The sequence below is a fragment of the Dioscorea cayenensis genome, chromosome 18, assembly GCF_009730915.1.
Source record: "Dioscorea cayenensis subsp. rotundata cultivar TDr96_F1 chromosome 18, TDr96_F1_v2_PseudoChromosome.rev07_lg8_w22 25.fasta, whole genome shotgun sequence".
NCBI lineage: Eukaryota > Viridiplantae > Streptophyta > Magnoliopsida > Dioscoreales > Dioscoreaceae > Dioscorea > Dioscorea cayenensis.
Window position 1 is genome coordinate 1,418,016 of NC_052488.1, and position 23,650 is coordinate 1,441,665.

General features: G+C 33.0%; 1 protein-coding gene across 1 annotated transcript; it reads right to left on the minus strand.

Annotated features, from left to right (window-relative positions):
- Positions 1 to 3,932: 3,932 nt before the first annotated feature.
- On the minus strand, positions 3,933 to 8,086 carry LOC120282478 (purine permease 3-like). The gene is made up of 3 exons (XM_039289304.1): positions 7,577 to 8,086; positions 5,293 to 5,590; positions 3,933 to 4,433 (listed from the first exon to the last, which is right to left on the minus strand). Exons 1-3 carry the CDS (start codon positions 8,056 to 8,058, stop codon positions 4,095 to 4,097), a joined length of 1,119 nt encoding a protein of 372 aa, XP_039145238.1. The 5' UTR covers positions 8,059 to 8,086; the 3' UTR covers positions 3,933 to 4,094.
- Positions 8,087 to 23,650: the final 15,564 nt, after the last annotated feature.

Here is a 23,650-nt window from a genome sequence, read left to right on the forward strand (position 1 = left end):
TGCTTTCCTTTTCCTGAAAAAATCTCACCAGTCTCTAATCTTTCAACAATTTTTTGATGATGTGTTTGAAGCAATGCATCTTTTCTTTTACATGACGCACCCACGATATTCACAATCATATTTGTATAACAAAAAAAATTAGAAACAACCAGAATACCCTTGGCAACAGAAACAACTACTAATTGTAGTTGGTGGGCGAAGCAGTGGATATAAAATGCGAAAGGATTTTCCTTTAAAATCAATGTCTTCGCACCATTAAATTCTCCTCTCATATTTGAGGCTCCATCATACCCTTGTCCTCTCAATTTTTGAAATTGATAGACCATGACGAGCAAAATAATTCATCTAAAAGTTACTTTTTAGAGAAAAATGTCAAGTGTCGCTACATGTCGAATCGCAAGAAATCTTTCAACAACCCCGACCTTGCTTGTTCACAAACCTCAAAATGACTGCCATTTGCTCTTTTATTGATTTATCCCGAGACTCATCAACCATTAGTGAGAAATTACTGTCACCAATTTCATTAATAATTGCTAATGTTGTCTCTGCAAAGACATGCATTCACCCAGCTTGTTTTTTTGAATCATTGGAGAAGTTAATTGATTATTCCCTGGAGCATTTTCATTAATAACATTCCCAACCTTCTCAACCCTTTTTGCATACCAATTGAGTATCTCCAGAAAGTTCCCTTTATTTTTAGAACTTGAAGGCTCATCATGACCACGGAATGCAAGACCTTGTACTAAAAGAATTCGTACAACATCTAGAATAGCTGTTAGACGAGAGTGATAATTGATCTCCATTTGACGCCCATGAGAAGATAACACGTGTGACACACTTTGCCTTTGATTTGTAAAATCTTCACAATGTCGTCTAGCATCATTATGTGCACTAATTACTGGACCTACATGTTGATTAAAGGCCTCAAGTGCTTTTCTCCAATTAGAAAATCCTTTTCTTGTAAAAATATCACTTGCTCCCTTTTCACTTCTATCCTGCCTGAAGAGAAAACAATAAAAACAATAGGCTTCATCTTTTGCCACACTATATTCCAACCAATCATACTTTTGAAACCACGCTTCTTGAAAGCGTCGCATTTCTTTTCCTTGTTGTTTTTTTGGGAAGTCATATCCAGTTGGTTGACATGGTCCTTTCAATAAATACGATCTTCGAACTTGATCTCTAATACCCACATCATACTCTTCAATTGGTTGGCGAATTCCAGGATCAGCAATGATATCATCTGGACTGAACTCAACACGAGTTCTCTTTTGTGCTCTAGTGCTAGCTTCAGAAGAAATATTTGTTCCCGATTCACAACTTTTTGGTTTAGGTTTAAAAAACCTCTCCATATCTATATATATAATAATTAATTCAACAAGAAATTAAAACCTAAAGTAACAAATAATGTAATTAAAAAAACAACTAAACTCAATCAAAACCATAAGTAACAAATAACGTAATTAATAAAATCATAAAAACTAAATTTTTATTTACCTTACCTGAATAGTGGCAATGAAGTCAACAATAGGGTGGAGAAAACAAATAAACAATTATTCTAGTGAATTTGCTGATGGTGGGCTTGGAGGCTTGTGTGCACTAGGGCTAGGCTGTAAAAACAAATCCATTAAAAGCTCCTTCCATCTTGACATCAATGCAATATACGAAGAAAACAAAATATATTTGGAAATAGACTTTGAAATGTCATTATGCATTTATGCTTACATAATACATACCATTTGGTTCAAAGATATATTTAATGTATTACAAGATGTCTGAAGATGTACAATGAATATAGATTAAAAAAAAGGGCCCAACTTCGAAAGTGTACAAATCACAACACCTAAAATAACCAAAAGTTTTTTGAGTTGGTTGCAGACTTGGAATTCTACAACATAGTTACATATTAGAAGAACCACGTATTATGTGGGCTAACCATGTACAAAGTTTCATATCAAATAAAGGAAAGCCTGGCTATAATTCTATAAACATACATGCTCAGCTTGATTAGATTTCTCAAAAACATTGATCCATTCAGGTTACATTTTATGGAACTATTTGTTAATGCCCTAAAGAAATTTGAATCTGTTTAAACAACTAAATTATATTAATTCAAGCACAACACTTGAAAACTTTAACAAGGATAGACACTTAATTGGACTAATTTTCTTATATTGAGTAAATGATGTAGAATTCTTAATATATGCAGTCCTGAATCCTTAACAGAACACTTTTAAAAAAAAAAGAAAAAAAAAATTGATTATCTGGTAGATGATTTGGAAGAGAAAGATACCCCAAAATCCAGCAATTTTACAGTCACTGTGTTGCCACTAGGGCTAGGCTGAAAAAAAATATCATTAAAGGCTTTGTATAAATATCATCGAGAAAAAAATGGAAAGAGCGAGGGAGGTTTCAGGTTTGGAACTTGGAAGTACCTATGGCACTGGCAGTCTTCGAGTTGATGAGGAGAACGGCAGATCACTAGGAGTCTGGGACACTGGATCAGTTCATCAATAGATCACCAAAGGGCAAAGGGCAAAGGGCAAAGGCTCTTCTCAAAGAAAGAATTTGGCTAAATCAATGGCTAAGATCATGACTTGTTTCAATCAAACGGTGGAAATAAAATAAAAAAAAGTCACACTGACAAGGTCAAAAGGCAATGGGCTCATTATAAAATGTGTTAAGTTAACCCATTAAATTAATTAATTGAAAATAAATGTTGATGATTAGGTGCTCAACACTTTACAGTTCAAGCTTTGTCAAGACTCAAGGGCTGCTCATCTACTAAACTTTGCCAAGGGGGTGCTCAAGCTGTGAAGCACCCAAATTAAAAATTAAAAATTAAGAAGAACTTGGGGGCCAAGGGGGTGCTTGAGCACCCCCTTGCCCCCCCTCCCTCCGCCACTGCATATTTGTATTCAGCCAATATCACACTGTAAAGGATTTGCGGTGTTAACATTTTCGAATATAAAGGATTTAGAACAATCTTTTATATTTCCCTTTTGTAGTTGAATTGTCAATTCTTATAACATGTGTCTTTAAACACAATGGATATTTTGGAAATGAATAACAGGCTTGATGAGCAGCTATCTACTGGTTAAACATTACAGGTGGCAGCAAATCACTGATTATCTAATCGGCCCCAAATTCATGCTTGGCATCGGTTTCTTACTATTGATCCATCTGCTGCTGAGCAGAAGCATGACCAAAAGTGCCTTCACACAAGATTATAGTCAAATTTCTGTCATGCAGATTAGGTGGCTGTTTTCTTCTTCTCATTCAAGGATATAAATTGAATTTTGTTCCTGGTTTTGGCTGTTGCAATGAGATACAAACTTCCACACCTACTCATTGCTGTGTGATGAAATACTTTGTCAAGTTTCTGACGAGATCAATACGCTGAGTGCATGTTTTCTGTCATGCCAACTTCGCAAAGCATACTAAAATACAATCAAAGGTATGTGTCTATGGGGTTTCTCTAACATTTTGGCTGCTATTTGAAGACTGGTAGTCTCTGGAACCTGAATTGAATGTCATAGTATCACAATATATCTGTCACAGCAACCAAAGGAGAATTCCTTTGAAACTATCTGTTAACCATACCCTCTTTTTATGAAATACTTAATAGAGAATTGTTGTATTTGTTTTTCTCTAGCCACTCTTCTATATCTTATTACATAATCTCAACTTATCTTTTGTTGATGGTCATTTCAGTAATGTTTTCTTTTTACTTGTTTTGATAGCGAATCTGCTTGCCCTACTAATAATTTTAATGATGTCTCTGTCAGTTTGAAATCAATGTAACCAGTAGTTGTCTTTGTTGATGGTCAGTTGAGCAATGTTTTCATTTTCCTTGTTTTATATACTGAATTTCATTTACTGGTCCTTTGTGTATACAATACTTATCTTTTAGCTATAAATTGTGTGTCCACTAGTAAAATGTTGATTCATAGTTCACTTAATTATTTCTTGTTTAGAGCCAATTCAGAGAATGTGATAATATTGGTCTGTTCAAGATCAATGATTTAGATGAATTTGGACATGTATATGCCATTACATTTTGGAGAACAAAGACATATGCATACATGAGTTGCCTATGGACCAGGTAACTCAAGTGCAACACTCTCTTTCATTTTCTTGATCTTCTTGGTTTGTTGATACTCTCCGTAAAGATACGAAGCGAAACCCCAGATGGTTAGAGCAAGGGCGAGGCACTTCAACTCGCTGAACTTCTCGTCCAGCAGGATTACGGCCAAGGCTTGCACCACTGGAACTAGCAGAGCATCGCCGATTCCGGCGAGCACTGAGGACGCGTAGAGAAGTAAACCATGTAATCCAATATTGCAGACCTGCCATAGTATTGCATCACATACTATCAGCATGTAGTACTTTGTTTCTCCCAGCCCAAACTCTCTTGCTTCCTTTGGAATTGCCTGCATTTATATATATTTATATTCAATAACTAATATTTTTTAAAAAAATATAAAAATTAATGAATATTTATCATTAATATGAAAATTATTAATTATTAATTAGTATGAATTTGTATGCCTTGAGTGGGTATGAAAGTTTCATATTCTTGTCGATAACTTCATTGACGTGTCTTAAGCTTGATTTTAAGAAGTATTTGACATAGGATAATAGATTAGTGTGTTTTTGAAGTTGTGGATGGCATGATTAATTGGGGAAGATATCATTATTAAAGTTGAAGTAAACAACCCTCCACATCATTCTTCTTTGCTGCATACCAATTAATTTTTTATTTGTCTTTTCCTACTTTTTATTTGTGTTGCCTTTTATTTCTTTTTTTATTATAATTGAGAATAAGACATGCATAAATATAGAGTTAATATTTCAGTATATATGTATTTTTATCATAAACTTTCTATATAAAAGATCTAGTGCCAATAAATTAAGAGGCCATTAAAAATAGAGTAAATTTTTTAAACTATTTTTCTAATTTGGAATAATGTCATTGCTACAATAGTTAGATTGTTAAAGCACTTGACTCTTATATGGGAAATCAAGGTTTAAGAATGTGTGTATTTGTTTGTGGTTTCTTATTTACATTATTAAAAAAATAATAATGAATAATATTCATCAATTTCATGTAGCGAAAATTTATAAAACACCCTTGGAAAAATCAAAAGAAAATTTTCAAAAAACCCCCATAAAAAATATAGGTACATATATAACTTAAAAGGGCATTTATACAAAAAGCACCCTTAAAAATACAAAATTAAATTTCCAAAAAAAAGAGATAAAATGAAATAAGAGGCTCAGTTATCTGACCTGGAAATCATTATTGATGAGCATTCCAACAAGACAAAAAACAGCACCAGAGAAAGCAGTGACTAGAGAGACCTCCAAGAGTAAATCAAAGCTCATCTTTTGCTTACTCTTCTCATACGCCAATTGTGTCAATGGCATCATCAACCCATACAATGCCGATGAACCCATTGTCATCACAAACCCCGTCCAGTATTCACCGTTGCTTTCTCCTTTCGGCTTGTCACCGTCGGCTCTCAGCCCAAGCACCACAGATCCCATCATCAGAAGCACAATAGCGTTCACTAAGCATGCAGTAAATCTGTTTATATACAAAACATATTATATTATTTTTATAATTCATTCTAGTGAGGACTATCATATTAATTATAATAATTAGCACCAATTAAGTAAAGTAGGATACCCAGGCTAGTCCATGTGTACTTTTCACTTTGCTCTTTTATTTCTCTTACTTCAATTTAAGCTTTTGTAATCCCTCTACTATTTGATTAATAAATGTATTCAAGTCCCCCATCTACACTTTGAATATGCCAATTAGTAACTTTTATTGCTCATACATTCTATAATTTATATAAAAGGTAAAGAATTTGTATTATTTTTCTGGATTGTGTACACTACCATGATTATTAATGATTAATTGTATAGTATATTAATTACTTTCATGATTAATATAGTTTTGGGGGACTTGATTGCATTCATTCTAAGAGTAGAAGGATTAAAAAAGCTTAAATTGAAGTAGAAGAATTAAAAGGGCAAAGTTAAAAGAATATATGGACTAACCTAGGTATTTTACCATTAAGTAATATAAATATTCTTTTTATTTTAACAAGAAAAAATTGAATAATAATTAATTTTTTCTTGCAAAGCATATTATATATATATATTATTTGAAGGAGTTAAATTGTTATCAGAATGGAAACTCAAATGTCATTGTTAGATATTGGAAGAATGAGAATAATTTTATTAGGGCAACAACCCAATAAATAAATATAAAAAATGTACAAAAAATATGTATGAACAAGGACATGTACAAAGTATAAGTGTATGAATTAATATTCTAACACACTCCCTCAAACTCATGGTAGATCATAAATCGAGAGTTTGTCAACAAAAAACTGAAATTGAGAAACAATGTATCTTAGTTAAAAAAATTAGCAAGTTGGTTGGTGGAGATCGACAACATATGGAAGAAAAATATTATTAGTATTTCGTCGAGTTATTTATAGACTCAAACAAGTTTCTCACTCCTGGTTCTCTTGTATATATCTATTGGGTTATTGCCCTAATGAAATCACTCTTATTTTTCTTATATCTAACATGGTATTAGAGATTTACAAATAATATATATGAATAGGGACAGCATGTACAAATAGTATGTATAAACAGTGTCATGTATGTAGAAGTATACGTAAATATGAACTAGTACTTTAACAGTTACGTTAAGATGTGATTGAAGCTTTGAGGTACTTAATGTCCGCCAGCTTGGATGATGGAGACGATGGGATATGCACGGAACTGTGCATATTCACAGTATGAAAAGACAAAAGGATGGCTTTAGTTAATGTTAGATGATATTGTGCACGTAGAAATCTTAAGCCAGGATGGTGTGAGTTAATGCTCTTACTTTTGCACGTGTCACAGAGTAATATCTTAGTCAATCTCTCAAAGGTTCCTATGACCTTTTATCTGAATCCTTTTGGTTGTATGTTTCTAAGTTGAATGAACAAGAGAAATTCTGTGTGTGTGTGTGTCCTGTGAACTTGCACCAAAGGTGCATCTTTTCTCCAGCCATTAGAAGAAGGAGAGATCTCCGGTCTCAGGTCCAACATGTAAACCAATATTAATATCACAGATCTCTACACTCATACAATAATAGCACACTGAAATTAATATCAAGCCTATATTAAAAGAGAATCTTGGGCGGAAAAAAAGAGAGTTATTATAAATATATCTATATATATATATATATATTAGAAGAGCGGATTACGAAAAAGACTAAGAAGCCATATATGATCAAAAATCAACAACTAAAGATGAACACTAATATGAACTATTGACTCCAGAAATATACTGAAATACTCTACATAGTTATATTGGAATGCCAATCAAGTATGCTGATGATGAAGATGAACACTAATATTAAGTATATATAAATAGACTCTTGTAATATATATATATATATTATTAAGTATATATAAATAGACTCTTGTAATATATATATATATATATATCTACTGAACTACCAAATATATATAAATATAGATATATAGAGGAAGTGAATGAGAACCTTTGACGGACAATAAAGAAGGAGAAGAAAGCAGTGAAGGCGAGTTCAGTGGAGAAGAGGATGGAAGCAGTAGAGACAGGGAGGTAGGCGGAGGAGAAGCTGAACAAATAGCAGTCAAGGCCAAAGAAGAGGCCAAGAAGAGAGCAAGCCAAAGTGAGCTTAGAACTCATGCAAAATGAGACCTTTTTTGTTTGTTTGTATTGCCGGAGATATGAGACGGAAAGAGGAAGGAGAAGCACAGGCCAACCTCCCATTTGGAGCCAGCTTGAGAACCATTTCCGGCTACCACCATAGATGAAGTAGACACGGAGGAGGAATGGGCCGCCAGCTCCGAGGAAGAGGAGAGTGAAGCTTAGGATGATTCTTGGCAAGTGTGTTTGTTGTTGTTGTTGTTGTTGTTGTTGTTGTTGCTGCTGCTGCTGTTGTTGATGATGATGATGAGAAGGAGGATGTTCAATGTCATGGTGTTTGTTTAGTTCCATTTTTGGTAGTGAGGGTTTGAAGGGATTGAGGTGGTTGTTAAATAGTGGGTTGTTTGACGGTAGGATAGACAAATAACAGGGAACTAAATGGTTGTTATTTATTTATTTATTTTGAAGGGGTTTTGGTGGTAAAGATGATCATGAGTTTGTGTTAATGATTGTTGTTAAATAATGTTTTGTTTTAAACTCTTTTTTATTTATATTTCTTTGTGTATGTTTGAAAATGGGTAATATAGTATTATTGTGTTGTTATGAAACATTATATTTTTCAACACAATTAATCCAAGTAGTGAAAATCTGCATCATTTGAATAAATAATTCTGAATATTAATTTTTATATATATAAAAAAATACTTATACAGTACTTTCAGTATTTATGAATAAATATCATTATATAAATAATTGTTATTTATTTGTCTATGTTAATGGTCAAAAATTAAATGACATAAAATGCTTTTTAGTTGCAGTCCATCAATTTTGAAGAGGGCAGTGAAAAGGAATATCATTTTTGGGTGAGAGGAATAGAATATATAAATAAGTAAATATGCCTTTTCCATATTGTTCCGTCCTTGTATGGTTGAGGCATGCTCTATGTTCTTCTTGCTTTGGGTTTGATGTTGTTGTGAAATAGTGACTTACCTGAGGGTTTATTTTCATAAGTCTTTTTGAAAAAAAAAAGAATTTATTTTTTTTTTTTTTTAGAAAGGCGACAAGCGCAGGAACCTAGAGACGAACACGTGAGGGAGCAACGCTCACCACCGAACCGTGCCCTTACCTTGCGGGAGATGGGGATCAAACTCGGGAAACCACGCTCGACACTCGAGACAAACACCCTACGCAAAGGACCCGATGCCAATAGACCAAATGGTCGTTGGCGAATTCATTTTCTTTGCTTCTATACATTTAGAAAAATCATATAAAATTTCAATTAATTTTTTTATAAAAATTATAAAAAATATGAAATTAGGATATTGGAATTGTACTTGTCAATCAATTCATAGCTTTTTTTTAAACAGGTTTAATAAATATATATATATATATATATATATATATATATTCAAACTGTATTCAGATAAGAGTACATTTTGGATTTGTCAATTATATTACCCTTGAAGTTGTAAAATTCAGATATAAGTATTTTTCTTAATTTTTTTATTCTTTTAATACATTTTTTTTATTTTAAATTGTTCACAAATAAAATGTGTTCATGAGTGATGAGAGATTCCCATTAAATGTAAGTGAGTGGAATATTTAAAAGACCTGTGCATGCACAACTCATGGACGGATGGATCGATCGAGACATTTATTGTCCGAAAGCTATATAAACATACTGACTTGTTTATTTCTTCCAAAATAAAGTACATGCTCGGGTTGTTGAGGAATGAAATTAAGATGTTCTTTGCCTATATATTGGATTAGATAGATAGCAATTTTTATGTGGGACTTTTGGTCATAATGATTTTTAAAACTAATTTGTAATTTTTTTAAAACATATTATTTGTTTGTATAACTTCGGAAAAAAATATACTTAAAGCTTTGTAAACACAGGTTTTGTTTATGTCTTTATAAATCGGTGTTTATTTTCTTACAAGCTAATGAAAAATTAATTAAATTTTTTTTATAAAAAATTAAACTACTAGTCATACCATATTCTTACGAGTAAATATAAATGTTTTGTGAGAGCATGTAAATAAATATGATTTTACTAAAATATATTAGTAAATGTGCTATGTACAAGTGCATAAATGTACATAGAGCATGATTCATCCTCATCCATATTTATTGTGATTTATAACCTATCTTTTTCAATAGTTAAGAAAAACCAACTCTACTAACTTTATTAATGCTCAATCATATTAAAAGTTGTTAAGTTATTGCCTCAACATATTTATTCCGTCCCTTTATATCACTAACAAGAAAATATAGGCATCAAAGACGCAATATTTCTAATAAATTTTTTCTTTGGGTGAAAGTTAATATCACCAATGGATTTGTGATAAAATTCTAATGGAAAGGATTTGATAGCTATGAAGACAATAGTGATGGAATATTATATCATCACTAACAGAATATTCCATCGCTAATATTCGATTGGAATTCAGTTTATGAACATTATTGATGAGTCTACAATATGCATATATTTTATATTACTTTGTACACTCATTCGGCATATATTCGAATTGTATTGTGAAATTTGATGTCAAATCTAGTGTGTTTAGTATTCTCAGGCTTAGGGCAACATTGAAAAAAGAGAGAAATAGCCAAAGAAAGCATTTCAGACCTTAAACGTTGAAGTTCAAGCTCTCTCGTTATTATTTGAACAAGGACAAGGCAAACTGGGTAGCTTATGAGCAGCTTACGGCCGTAAGTCGATTCCAGAGAACATTGGGGCATGCTTATACTCATTAGGGGGGATTTGAAGCCATATTAGAGAACCTTACGAGCAAGGCTTATGTCCATAAAGATGCCCGTAAGGACCATCCAGAGGAGTTTATAACCACATCATACGCTCGTAAGGGCATTCCCAAGAAGCAGCACAGTGAAATTTACTATCCAACGCTTACTGTCGTAAGCTGGACGTAATACAAATAAAAGACCTTATGGACGTGACTTACGGCCGTAAGTGTTCCCGTAAGGCTCGTAACTATCTTCTCCAGCTCTCTTACAGCCACGGCCTTACGCTCGTAAGCAGTGCATAAGCAGTAAGGTATAAATATAACTGATGAGGATTTTTAGGGGATTGAACACTTTTCTTTTGAGTGTTTCTTGGAGGCGAAGTTAGGGAAAATAAGAGACGAATCTCCAATATTTAAGGGGCGATTTCAAAGGGGATTCATATCAATATTCAAGGGGATTGAAGATCATAGCCGTCAAGTCCATCTTGGTGGAGTGCGTGGAAGCATTCCTAGGGCTTTTCCAGAGATCCTTCATCGGCATAATTGAGAAGGGGGTTTTCATGTCTTTCATGTTTCCTCCTAATATTTGTATCTTGGATGCTTGCCCTCCATTAATGGAGGGTTAATTTATAGATGTTTGGGCATAGTTGAACTCTAGGGTTTATACTTTTGACATTTGTTGTTGGATCTTTGATGTTTTGATTCTTTTCTTAATTGCAATCATTTCTATTTGAATCTGTCTTTGAATGTGTTTTTGCTAACGAGGCAAAAGATTAGCTATTATGTTTGGTGTGCTACTTGACGAGATGAAATTCCCACCTAACATAGACATGCCGCAATTCGAGAGAACAATGAGCACACCTCTGGTTAGGGTACTTTGGAGACTTCATCTCCCGCAATCATTCCTAGTGGGTTAGTGATAATCTCCGTTCTCTTTGCAATCATGTGGAGTGGATTTAGGAGAAATACCATTTCTACTCTGTATTCGCATTAGGGATAATCTCTTTCTCTATTAGGGAGATTATCTACTTAAGAGATCGTTATTAGCTCACATTAATGTTTCATAGAATGTTAATGTGATTGTGTGAATATCTATATCAGCTTTGCACTTATTCAGTTACTCTTTGCCTGAGAAATTGAGGTTTAATATAATTCTGGAAACCGCTCGGTTTAAATAGAATTGCATATTTAGACAACCTTTGTCCTGTACTTCAAAACCCTAGACGGATACTATGCCCGGACATCGCTTTCTTCCTTTACTTCTTTCCTATTATTTTTCGTATTTTTTTTTTTATCTTTGGTTGCTTTTGTTCACATACACAACATTCAATCACTTATATAGTATTTGGATTCAAAAGTCTAAAGGAAAGTAAGGATAGGGTAGCGGAGGAAAAGGGAGGGAAAGTAAGGGAAAGGAGAGGATGGGTTCAACCCTTGTTTGGATAGATAAATTTTATAGAGGGAAAGAAAAAGAGAGGTTTCTAATAAACCTTGTTTGGTTATGGAAGAGAAAAGAAACGAAAGGAAAGGACATATAATAATATGATTTACCTATTATACCCTTATTATTAAATAAAAAATTACTTATTTCTAGTTAAACACATGCATTATGAATATCTCAAATAAATTCACACTTTAAAAATAGTTTTTTAATAAATATTAAAATTATTATAATTATCATTATTATTTTAATTTTTATACTTTAATTTTGCCTCTTCTCTAATATCACCATTTATTTTTCCTTTGGAAGTATATCATATATTATTTAAAGATCAATTTCTCCTACAGCTCCATTGGATCATCACAAGATCACTTTATCATATTGTTAGTAAATCTATTCTAATATTTTAATTGATAGCATAATAATTATGTTGAATTAGGTAATTATTAGTTTTTTTTCCCACTAAAACAAAAATTAAATTTTATTTGTACTTTGAATAAAATTTGGATATTAAAGAATTTTATTGAGATAAATTCTTCTAAGGATAAATTGACAAATAAAAAAGCACAACATAAACACAACATAAACAAACAAATAAACAAATAAGCAAATAAAAAAATACATAAAAATAAGGATCTGTGATGAGTGTCATGTGAATGCTTGATTAAAATAAAATTATATTGAAAAAAGTAAAAGAAGAAACTTATGAAGTTGCATTATATAATTAATTTAAAAAAAATGAAAGGTATTAAGGTTTTTTAAAAAAAATTAAAATTTTAGGAGGTTCTCCCTCAACGGCACCCCAAATCAGGGGACCAGAAAAAGTGGGGTTTCGGAGGGCCAGAGTTAACCTTTCTTTTCCCTTCGTAAAATTAAAAATATCTATCCAAATGAGGGAAGGGCCGACTCTGACCCTCCAAAACCCTCGCTTTACTTTACTTTCCCTCACCGGCCCTCAATCCAAAAATAGCATTAGGTTATTTTTCGGGTTTAGGGTTACTGCTAGTATTCACTTTCTTCCTTGTAGACCAACACTCTGATTTTACGCACAATTTATTACACGATCAGCACTTACACTTGCGTCCATATCAATTATTAATTTTTTCCTAAGCTTTAAAATATTTTTTAATTATTTGTAATAGAATTTTGAATTATCACCAACGAAATTTTTGGGTTATTACCAACGAAATTTGGTACTATCACCAACAGAATGTTCTATTATCACCAACAGAATATATCACTTTTACCAACGGAATTATTTACTATCACCAACGGAGTTATTGGATTATCACGAAAGAAATTTCTTATTATCACCCGCGGAATTTAGTATTATCACCAACAGATTCTTTAGATTATTAACAAAGAATTTGGTAGTATCACCAATGGAATGCTATATTATCACCAACGGAATTTACCACTTTTACCAACGGAATTTTGTATTATCACCAGCGGAATATTTAAACTATCACCAACGGAATTGAGCAATTTTACCAACGGAATTGTTTACTATCATCGACGGAATTCTTGAATTATCACCAACGGAATTTTTTATTATCACCTGCTTAACTTAGTATTATCACCAACGGAATTTTTGGATTGGTACTAACTGAATTTGGTACTATCACCAACGGAATTTATCACTTTTACCAACATAATTTTGTATTATTACCAACAAAATATTTAGACTATAACCAATAGAATTTTTTATTATCACTGACAGAACTGAGTATTATCATCAACGGAATATTTTGGATTATCACCAACAGAATTTAACGTTTTTACCAACAGAATTTTTGGATTAGCACTTTACCAACGAAATTTTTATTATAACCAAAAGAATTTTTGGATAATCACCAACGAAATTTAACGCTTTTACCAACGGAATATTTTACCATCACCAATGGAATTTTCGGATTAGTACCAACGGATATTTTTGATTATCGCCAACAGATTTTTTTTTATTATTACCAATGGAATTGTGAAAAACATATAAATTTATTATCACCAAGAAATTTTATTTTTAATTATATTTAAATATATTAAGTAAATATGTTCATAAAAATTATAAATATTTGCGCGAATTGTGAATAGCTTATTTGTAAATAAATTTAATTTAAAAAACATATGCCAACATAATTATTTGCACTCATATGTATTTATTAATATTATTTTTATAATATTTTAAAAATATATACATTTGACCCAAGTTTAAAAGAGAAAAAAAAAACCCCAAAATCCTTGAACACATATACTCCATTTTGTGGAAGTATATATTTAATACCAATGTAATAGTAATATATTATTTGAATTTATATTTTATTATTCATTTTAAAAATTTATTGGTTGGTTTCTTTAATAATAATATTTTCCAAATTTTTCAAATATATTATTAATTGCTTTGGAAATAACATCAGTTTTAAAACTAAAATTTATTAATTGTTTTTAAAATAAAATAAATTTAAAGAAAATAATAAATGTATGGATTCCAATTGGATCCCAAATCAGTTTGAAAATAATCAGAGATCGACATGTTTTCGATGTGTCAAAAATAGGCCTTGGGATACGTGCCTCGATGTGAAGTGTCATTGTATGTAGAAGATCAATAAAGCGATGTGACTTGACAGACTCTTTGACCCCCCAACTTGCAAAGTGAAGCTGTAAATTATTTGGCCTACATTGGTAGGGCTTGGCTTTAAATTGAGAAAAACTGAATATGTGTTCTATTATGTCAATCAGGTGGAGAGCTAGTCACTTTTGCATATAATTGTGAGAACCATGGCATCCAGACATCAACGAGGACTAGCTTCATTGAGGTCCAAAATACAGAGAGTGGAGAGGTACCTCTTGGAGGAGCAAAGGAGGGAGGAAGAAGAAGAAGCTCGAGCTGTTGCTGCTACTACAGTTACTATTGTTGCCACTGCTGCTGACGAGCAAGATTTAACTCAGGAGGTTTCAAAAGGAACCTTGAGCTCTACACTGATGGGCCAACCTAATCTGGAACCTATTGGACAGGAGCTGAAGCACATGTCTTAGTGCCGCATACTCACCTAGTGGTGAGCGTAAACACTAGAGACTTAAGAACAATTGTTGCACCCGAGCTTCAAGATATCTACATGAATCGATATCATATTAAACCATGACACATACCATGACTGCATAGGTGGTATGGAGTACTTGGAGATAGGGCAACAAATTATAACGATTCTCATGTAGTTCTTCAATATGGTGTAGCTGATAGGGACGCAAGTATACGTGCTGATCGCGTAATAAAGTGTGTATAAAAGCAGAGTATCTTTCCACATGGAAGAAAGTGAATACTAATAGTACTACTAAACCCCAAAAATAGCCTAAGTGATCGAATATTGTGTGTGTGAACAAAAACAAGCAAAGATAAGAAAATATGGAAAATAATAGGAGAAAAATCAAAGAAGAAAATGATGTATGGGCATAGTTTCAGTCTAGGGTTATGAAGTACAGAACAAAGATTGTCTATACATGCAATCTTATTTGAACTGAGAGGTTTCTAGAATTATACTAAACTCTAATTTCTCAGGCGAAGAGTAACTAAATAGGTGCAGAGCTGATATTGACATCTACACAATCACATTAACACTCTAAGAAACCTTACTGTAAGCTAATGACAATTTTTTAAGTAGATAATCTCCTTCGAAGAAAGAGATTACCCCTAATGCAAATACAGAGAAAAATACGATTTCTCTTAAAATCCACTCCACATGATTGCAAAGAACATAGAGATAATCAGTAACTCACTTGGAAGGATTGCGGGAGACTAAGTCTCCAAAGTACCCTAAACAGAGGCATAGTCACTATCCACTTGAATTGCGGCATGTCTATGCTAGGTGGGAATTTTTTCTCGTCACATAGCATACAAAACATGATAGCTAGGGCTTTCACCTCGTTAGCAACCAAGCATTCAAATACACAATCAGATTCAAATAGAAACAATTGCAATTAAGAAAAAAATTAAAGCATCAAAGTTCCAACAACCAATGTCAAAAGTATAAACCTTAGAGTTTAACTATGCCAAAACATCTACAAATTAGCGCTCCATTAATTGAGGGAAATCATCCAAGATACAAATATTAGGATGAAACATGAAAGCCATGAAAACTGCCTTCTTAATCGTACCGATGAAGGATCGCCTGAGAAGCCCTAGGAAAGCTTCCACGCACGCCGCAAAGGTGAACTTAACGGCTGTGATCTTCAATCTCTTTGATTGTTGATCTGAATCACACTTGAAATCACCCCGTAAGTGCTGGAGATTCATGTCTTATCTTCCTTAACTTCGGCTCCAAGAAACACCCAAAAGAAAAGTATTGAATGCCCTAAAAATCCTCTTAGTTCTATTTATACCTACGAGCTGCTTACGGGTGTAAGGAAGTGGTCGTAAGAGAGCTGAAAAAAAATAGTCACGAGCCTTACGGGAATACTTACGGATGTAAGTCACATCCGTAAGGTCTTATGTTTGTGTTACAGGCCAACTTACTACCGTAAACTTCATTGTGTTGCTTCTTGCGACCGCCCTTACGAGAGTATGCTGTGGTTATAAGTTCCTCTAGATGATCCTTACAGGCATCCTTATAGGCATAAGCCTTGCCTGTAAGGTTCTCTGATTTGGCTCTGAATCCCCTCTTACAGGCATTAACATGCCCGAAATGTTCTCTGAAATCTAGTTACGGCCGTAAGCTGCCCATACGCCACCCAGTTTGTCTTGTCCTTGTTCAAATGATGCCGATAAAGCTTCAACTTCATTTTTTTAAGGTTTGAAATGCTTCTTTTGGATCCCTCTCGTCTTGAAATACTACCCTAATCCTGAGATACGAAGCACACTAGATTTATCATTGAATTTTACAATACGATTCTAATACATGTCGAATGCGTGTACAAAGTAAAATACATGCATGTTGTACATTCATTAGTAGCCATCGAGCAAACAATTGTGATGGATGACGCCAAAGGCGCTAAGCTGAGGAGAGGTTTGATATGATTAACGGAATCTAACCATAGGGGCATATCCGTAATTACCTATATTTTTCAAGGGTATATGTACAATTATGTTTTTTCTGAGGGTAAATATACAATTATAGAACTTTTGAGGGATTTATAACTAATTTTCTCTTGTTTATTTAATTAATTAACTTTTGTTTCAATTAATTAAAATAAAAAAACTTGCACTCAATTAATTTTAAAAAATGAAAACTTGTAATTACAAACGCATTTAATAATTATTGTTTATTTAATTGATTACCAAAAATCAATTTATCATTTATAAATATTTTTTTCTAGATTTATGAATTACCATCCTAAAAAATATTTAAAATTTTAGTTTTTTTTAAAAAAAATTAAAAAGCACAAAATATGATAAATAGAGAATAAAATTGACAAATAATATTAAATTTGAAAAATAAAAACTCTCAATTATAAATACATGCATTATGTAAATATTGTTTATTTAATTGGGTTTTATATCAATTTTAGTGAACTAGTTAATTAAAAACGAAATGGCCTATAATTTTTGGACTCATATATTTATGTTAATATTTATTTTATAACATTTGATAAAATATATATATTCAATTTTTAGAAAAATTATGAACTTAACAATGACATATTATTTAAAATATAAATTTTTTATTATCTATTCTTCCAATATGACAACGGCACCATCTCCATCTCTACCTCCCCTCCGGCGACCTTCTCACCAACCTTGCGGCAAGCACAACCTCCTCTCTAAGCCCAACCTCTTTCTAAGTATTCGGTGAGTTTTCTTTTCTAAGTGCACCGAGAGGGAAGTGAGAGATCCGTATCTTGCCTCCAGATCCTAGTCTTCGCTAGCCCACCCTGGTGTCAGAGTTGCGTCAAACACCGGCAATCAATGAGCCCTATTGTTTGTGGAAAGATTTTATATATATTGCAATTGATATTAAACTAATCTGATCATATCTTTCATTCTTTTTAATTCTTTAATTCAGATCTCGCAGTATACCTTCACTGCCATCGGAATCACCATCTCAATCGGTGTCTCCGTTCTCAGAGCGGCGTGGTATTCAAATCTCAACTAATGGTTATCTATTTGCTTTTATTGTCAATAATTCATTGTGTTATTTTGCTGAATTCCTTCTTTGATGGATGGATTCTATGGGGATTTATATAACTGGGAGCATTTTTATCGGTGCCGTAATTAAAGCCCGGAGGATCACCTCCAAAAATATCATCAGGCAATGCATTCTTTTCCATAATTCAGATCAGCATATTTAATTATTTATTTTTATGTATCTGTATTTGATAAATGCATTAACTTCAGATATTGAACTTCCATTCAACTGGTAGAAGATAAATTAAGAAATCTCTAATTATAACTTGCAGATGAATTAATAAAAAGTGCATCAATCTCATATTGTTTACAATATTAAAGTTCCATCCTGCTAACAATGAGTCATGACCTTGCATCTTTTTCTGAGAATTTTTTCCATATATTGCATTTTTTTCATTTGGTTCAGATCTTGAAATGATAATCTGTATGTTAAATGTATACCATTTGACTTGAAAATTGAAATACAATTTTGACTCAAAATCTTTTTTGGGCTTCTAGTTCAATGTCTCAAGTAGTCTGATCTTGATCTTCATTTTGTGATATTCAACTTTTTATCTTGAGTTTATGGGTACTGATTTATGTTTTCAGTGATTTTATTTTGAATTTATTCATTTATTTCTTTTATGCTCCTTCATTGTGAATATTACATAATAGAAAACTAAGTTTAGCATCCATTTATTGTTATTTTATATATTAAATTTAATTTTCTGATCACTTGCAATGGATATTCTGCCAATTGGACCATTCAAAGATAGTTTGCGTTGGTTCTAGAAGGCCAATTGGACTATTTATTCAAAATAGTGTTGATTTCTTGCCATGAGCAATTGTAGCTTGTTGATGATTTATATCAAAATGATGTTCATTTTAAATTATTTAAAAACTTTATTATAAATCTAAATTTACTCGGTTAATGTTCTTAGGTTTTTACATCATCTCAAAAAAAAAAAGTAGAAAATCTTGCAAGCGTTGAAGGGTCTATTTGCGAGGCATATATTATTAAGGAAGTTGCATCATTTTGCGCGTTATATTTTGAAGAGGACATGCAAACAAAGTTCACCCAAGTGCCAAGTAATGATGATATATGGAGGTGAGAAGGATCATATGGGACGGCTTTCAATTTTTAGATATCCTAGACGTCCTCTTGGGTCAAAAAAGAAAAATACTCGATACATAACTACAAATGAGTATTTGGCTGTAGAAATTTATGTTCTTAAGAATTGTGAAGAAATGGTTCCATACATTGAGTAAGTCATATTGAAGACTTTATATTTAACTAGTGCCGCAAAGTATTACTTAACTTGTGTTGGTTATTCACATAATTTAGGATATTTGATGACATGGTGAGAAGAGATACACCAGTTATTACTGATAAGGAATTGGAAAAAATATGAGAAACTACATTTACATCCTGGTTTAAACAATATGTAAGTATTAAACTATATGTGATTCATAATCATCTTGGTTTAATATAAATGTTTAGTTTTTTATTTTTGATATAAATTTTTAGGTACAAGAGAATATCTCTAAAATAGATCATCATATTGCTAAACTTGCTTATGGTCCATCTTGTTTGGTAATCTGCTATAAAGGGTATTTTGTGAATGATTTCAAGTTTCATACTAAAGAATATAGTCATAATCAGTCAGCATTAAATTGCGATGTATGCATGAAGGGGAGTTTTTATAACGATTATGATTGAGACTTTTATGATGTCTTGGTAGATATAATTGAATTGGAGTATTTTGGGAATGGAAATTGAATTATAATTTTTAATTGCCATTGGTTTGGTACTAAAAAAGGTGTTCATGTTGATCCCAACCATGGTCTTGTGGAAGTTAATTACAAATTAGTACTTGCTACTAATGAACTGTTTGTGTTAGCTGAGCAATGTCACCAAGTTGATTACAGCCCTTATTCTTTGGCTAGTCGACATCGACAGAGTAGGTGGGTTGAGTTTATGACCAAGGGAAAAAATAGATTTCACCTTTCTACAAATAATGGAGAGTTTGATTTAAATAGAGAGATTTACCAAGAAGTCAAAGTGTCTACTCCAAGAAATGTTATCTACTCAGAAGATCTTGACAAAGAAGGTATGCTTGTTCACGGTGATATTGAAGAAGTGGATGAGGTCTTAGAAGATGATCAAAGACAGGGGGCAAATGAAGAAGAAGAAGAAGAAGAGACTGGGGAAGAAGATCACGATGATGATGATGATGATGATGATGATGATGATGGTGATGATGATGATGAGTAACATATTTAGATATTTAAAGTAGCTACTAATTATGTTGATTTAGTTATTAGTCAGGGAGATGTACACGTCTGGTTTTCACGTATTTTCTGTATTTTTGATTATTTTTGTATTCTGAGCATTTTCTGTATTTATGTCTGGATTATGATTATTTCTGTAATTATCTGTATTCTCTATTATTTTTGTGATCCTACTAGGTCCTTGTGGCTTATATACTTTGTGATTTTCTTTCGCAGGAGAAGATTAAGCTTAGGATTGGCGGGTTGTTCTGGGGTCTTATTTTTGTAGTTGCTGTCTTGTTGAAATAACTGAGCTTTGAGGTTGTAGACCTTGTAGTTGTTTTCTGTGAGTGAGATTTGTATTCCATGTGTTTTCTTGATTTCTGTCTGTTAATTGTGGCACTGTATTTCTATAGGGCTGCTAAAGCCCATACTTGTATTACTTTTGTTACTGTTACTTTTATTTGTAATTCTGTATCATTGTTTCATGTTTTGTCTGTTGGGGTTGACTCTGACCAGATCTAAAATTTGAGTCCTTGCACCCAGTGGGGCCCAGCACCATTGGATGCGGCTGATCTATCAGCAAGCCCGGATTTGTGGCTGGGGCGTGACAAATGTTGACCATATTAACGGTATACACCTTGGAGCAGCGGACAAAGGAGAAGTGGCACTCAAGACGATGATGAGGACTATCAATATCGAGTTTTGGCCCAAAGAAGCTCCCAAAACCGTTTGTAAATTCGTCCAATTCTGTCTTGAGGGCTACTACAACCGCAACTTCTCCATGGGCATGAATTTTTACAATGTCTCCAAGATGCTCTAATGCACCGACAATGATGATGTCATCATCCTCAAGGCTTATGATGGCGGCGATACTGTTACCTTCATATTTGAAAGCCCTAATCGTGATAAAAATGCTATCGATAGCAAGCTCACATTGTTTAAAGACCCCACCGATGCAACATTGAGGTCCGCCACAAGCTTGAACAAGGACTCGACCAAGGAGAGTTCAGCCTGACATATCTCTACACTGATAGGTCGCTGGCCTGCACATCTATATCGAAGAAGAAGTTATGAAAAAGAGAAGGGATGCCAACAACTGAAATGAATTGTTGAAGATGGATAATTCAAAGAACAAGAATATGATTGTGTAGCTCGAACATGAAACTAACAAGTTATCTAAGCAGCAGAATCTTCAGCAACGTATTCATCACCATGCTAAAACAAAGGAAGAAAACAGTTTATTGAGGATTCAAAATTATGAGCTAAATGCCAGGTTATAGCAATCTGAGGTAGTGCTTTTATATGTAAAAGAAGAGCTTGCTCATTATCGAGCCGCTGGTAATATGTATATATATGTTTGCAAACCTGGATGAGGATCTCAATGGTTAGCCTAAAACCGATGATGAAGTGTACCAAGACAATACCGGTGATGCCGACTGTGTAGAAAAGGATGGTGATTACAATAATACAAATCATGAAAGTGACATCAACATCATTATTTACATTGATAAAATCAATGCTGGAAATACCATGTTGCCATTTTTCTATCAAAAGTATGAAAGAATTACACCAATTGTGGGAGATACTAAGTTTGATTAGAGGGTTCATGACGTGATACATGATAAGATTCCGTATGATCGCATCTAAGTATTTACAATGCTGCAATGGCTAATTACCTTCTATTGGATTTTTCCCTATTGATTTTTTTGCAAAATTATATATATAAATATACATATGTATGTATATTGTAAGCAAAGAATTGAATATATTTATATGGTGGGATCATGTGAGTATAATTACTAAAGTGTGTGATTGCTAGATTTGCAGCATTTAATTAGATTTTTGTAAACATGAAATGAGTTCATGGTATATAAAAGGCATTGTCGTTGTTGCTTTTAGATATAAATGGCATTGCTATTGTTTCTTTTGGTATATGAATGGCAAGTGACATCGGTTTTCGGCCAAATTCCATCATTTGGGCATCGAAAATAGCAATTTTGCTATTTTTGGAAAGATTTCCCCCATCCATATCTTAGTCTACAAATCTCTGATTGAGGCGCCGTTTTTGCTATTCACTTTGTTTGGTTTTGATTTTTAATTCTATGATGTCAATTAGGAATTTTCCATTTTTGGAAAATTTTCAATTTGTTTCTCTTTTTATGTTTTTAGGGTTTTCTTGTTTGTCTATTTAATTGTAAGCTTTCAGGCTATGAAGGGCAGTTTTTGAATGAAATAAAATTCTCATTGTTCTTTGTTTTTCTCTAAATCCCTAGGTATTCTTAGACTAAACAGGATTTTGATTATTACTTTGTTGTTGACTTGAGAACTCTCAGACTAAACAAGTCTTCAACCCTATCCTGCTACGTTAGGATTGTTGGGAAACAACTTCACAATTGCCTTGATGGTGCAACTTCGGGATCCCTTGCGAAACTATGAATCATTTGGAACACCAATACTTGCTTTGATTCACGATGTGGAGTTTTTGTTATCTAAAAGCCTTAAAAGTATGGTAATAGTGAAATCGATGATGAGCTCAAGACTAAGCCTGGAGCACTATCGAAAGAATATAAGAAATAGAAGGAATAAGATAACAACCAAATAAAAGGAAAAAAAGAAAAGAATGAGAAGCATGCTATAGTCTTCATGCATGCTCATGACGTGCATTAATATATATATATATATATATATATATATATATATATATATATATATAAATCCAAGAGGGATGGGCCCACCATGAAAGAGATACACATGCAAATAAATATATAATTAAGAAGAAAATGAGATGCATGTTCTCTTACATGCATCTCATATCCTGCAGATAATCCAATGGACTCAATTGACCCCCAAGTTTTGGAGGAGCATTCTACCATGGTATGTTCTCTTACATAGATTTGTAATTGACATTAATTTGAAAATGATGTGTGTGTTTTGTTTGAAATTAAAAGGCTGATGCTTTAATTAGAGGTTGTCAAGGTGAGGCAAAGACAACACATACACAAACCCCTGAAGCACCATAGTCACAGGTGTGTTATACAAATTAAAAGTTTGCAACATAATGGAGAGAAATTAATTTTTTTCTGTCTTCTTCACATTCTAGGTAATTGATGTACCCAACAAAGCCATTAAAGTTTTGAATACTAATCATGGAGTCAAGAATAGGGTGAGGAGGGGAAAAATAATTGTAAGGAAAGGCAAAAGCACAACTTCAAATATTGTAAGAGCATCTATGATGAAGCCTCAGTGAAAGTTGATGAGGAAAGGAACAAACATGGGGATGTTGTCAAAAAAGGAAAATTCGGCTCTCCCCCCGGAGAAGGTGGTGCAAGGCCTTCTTTAAAGGTTTGAAGATGTCCTACTCAGTGAAGAAGTTGTATCAATTTTTGT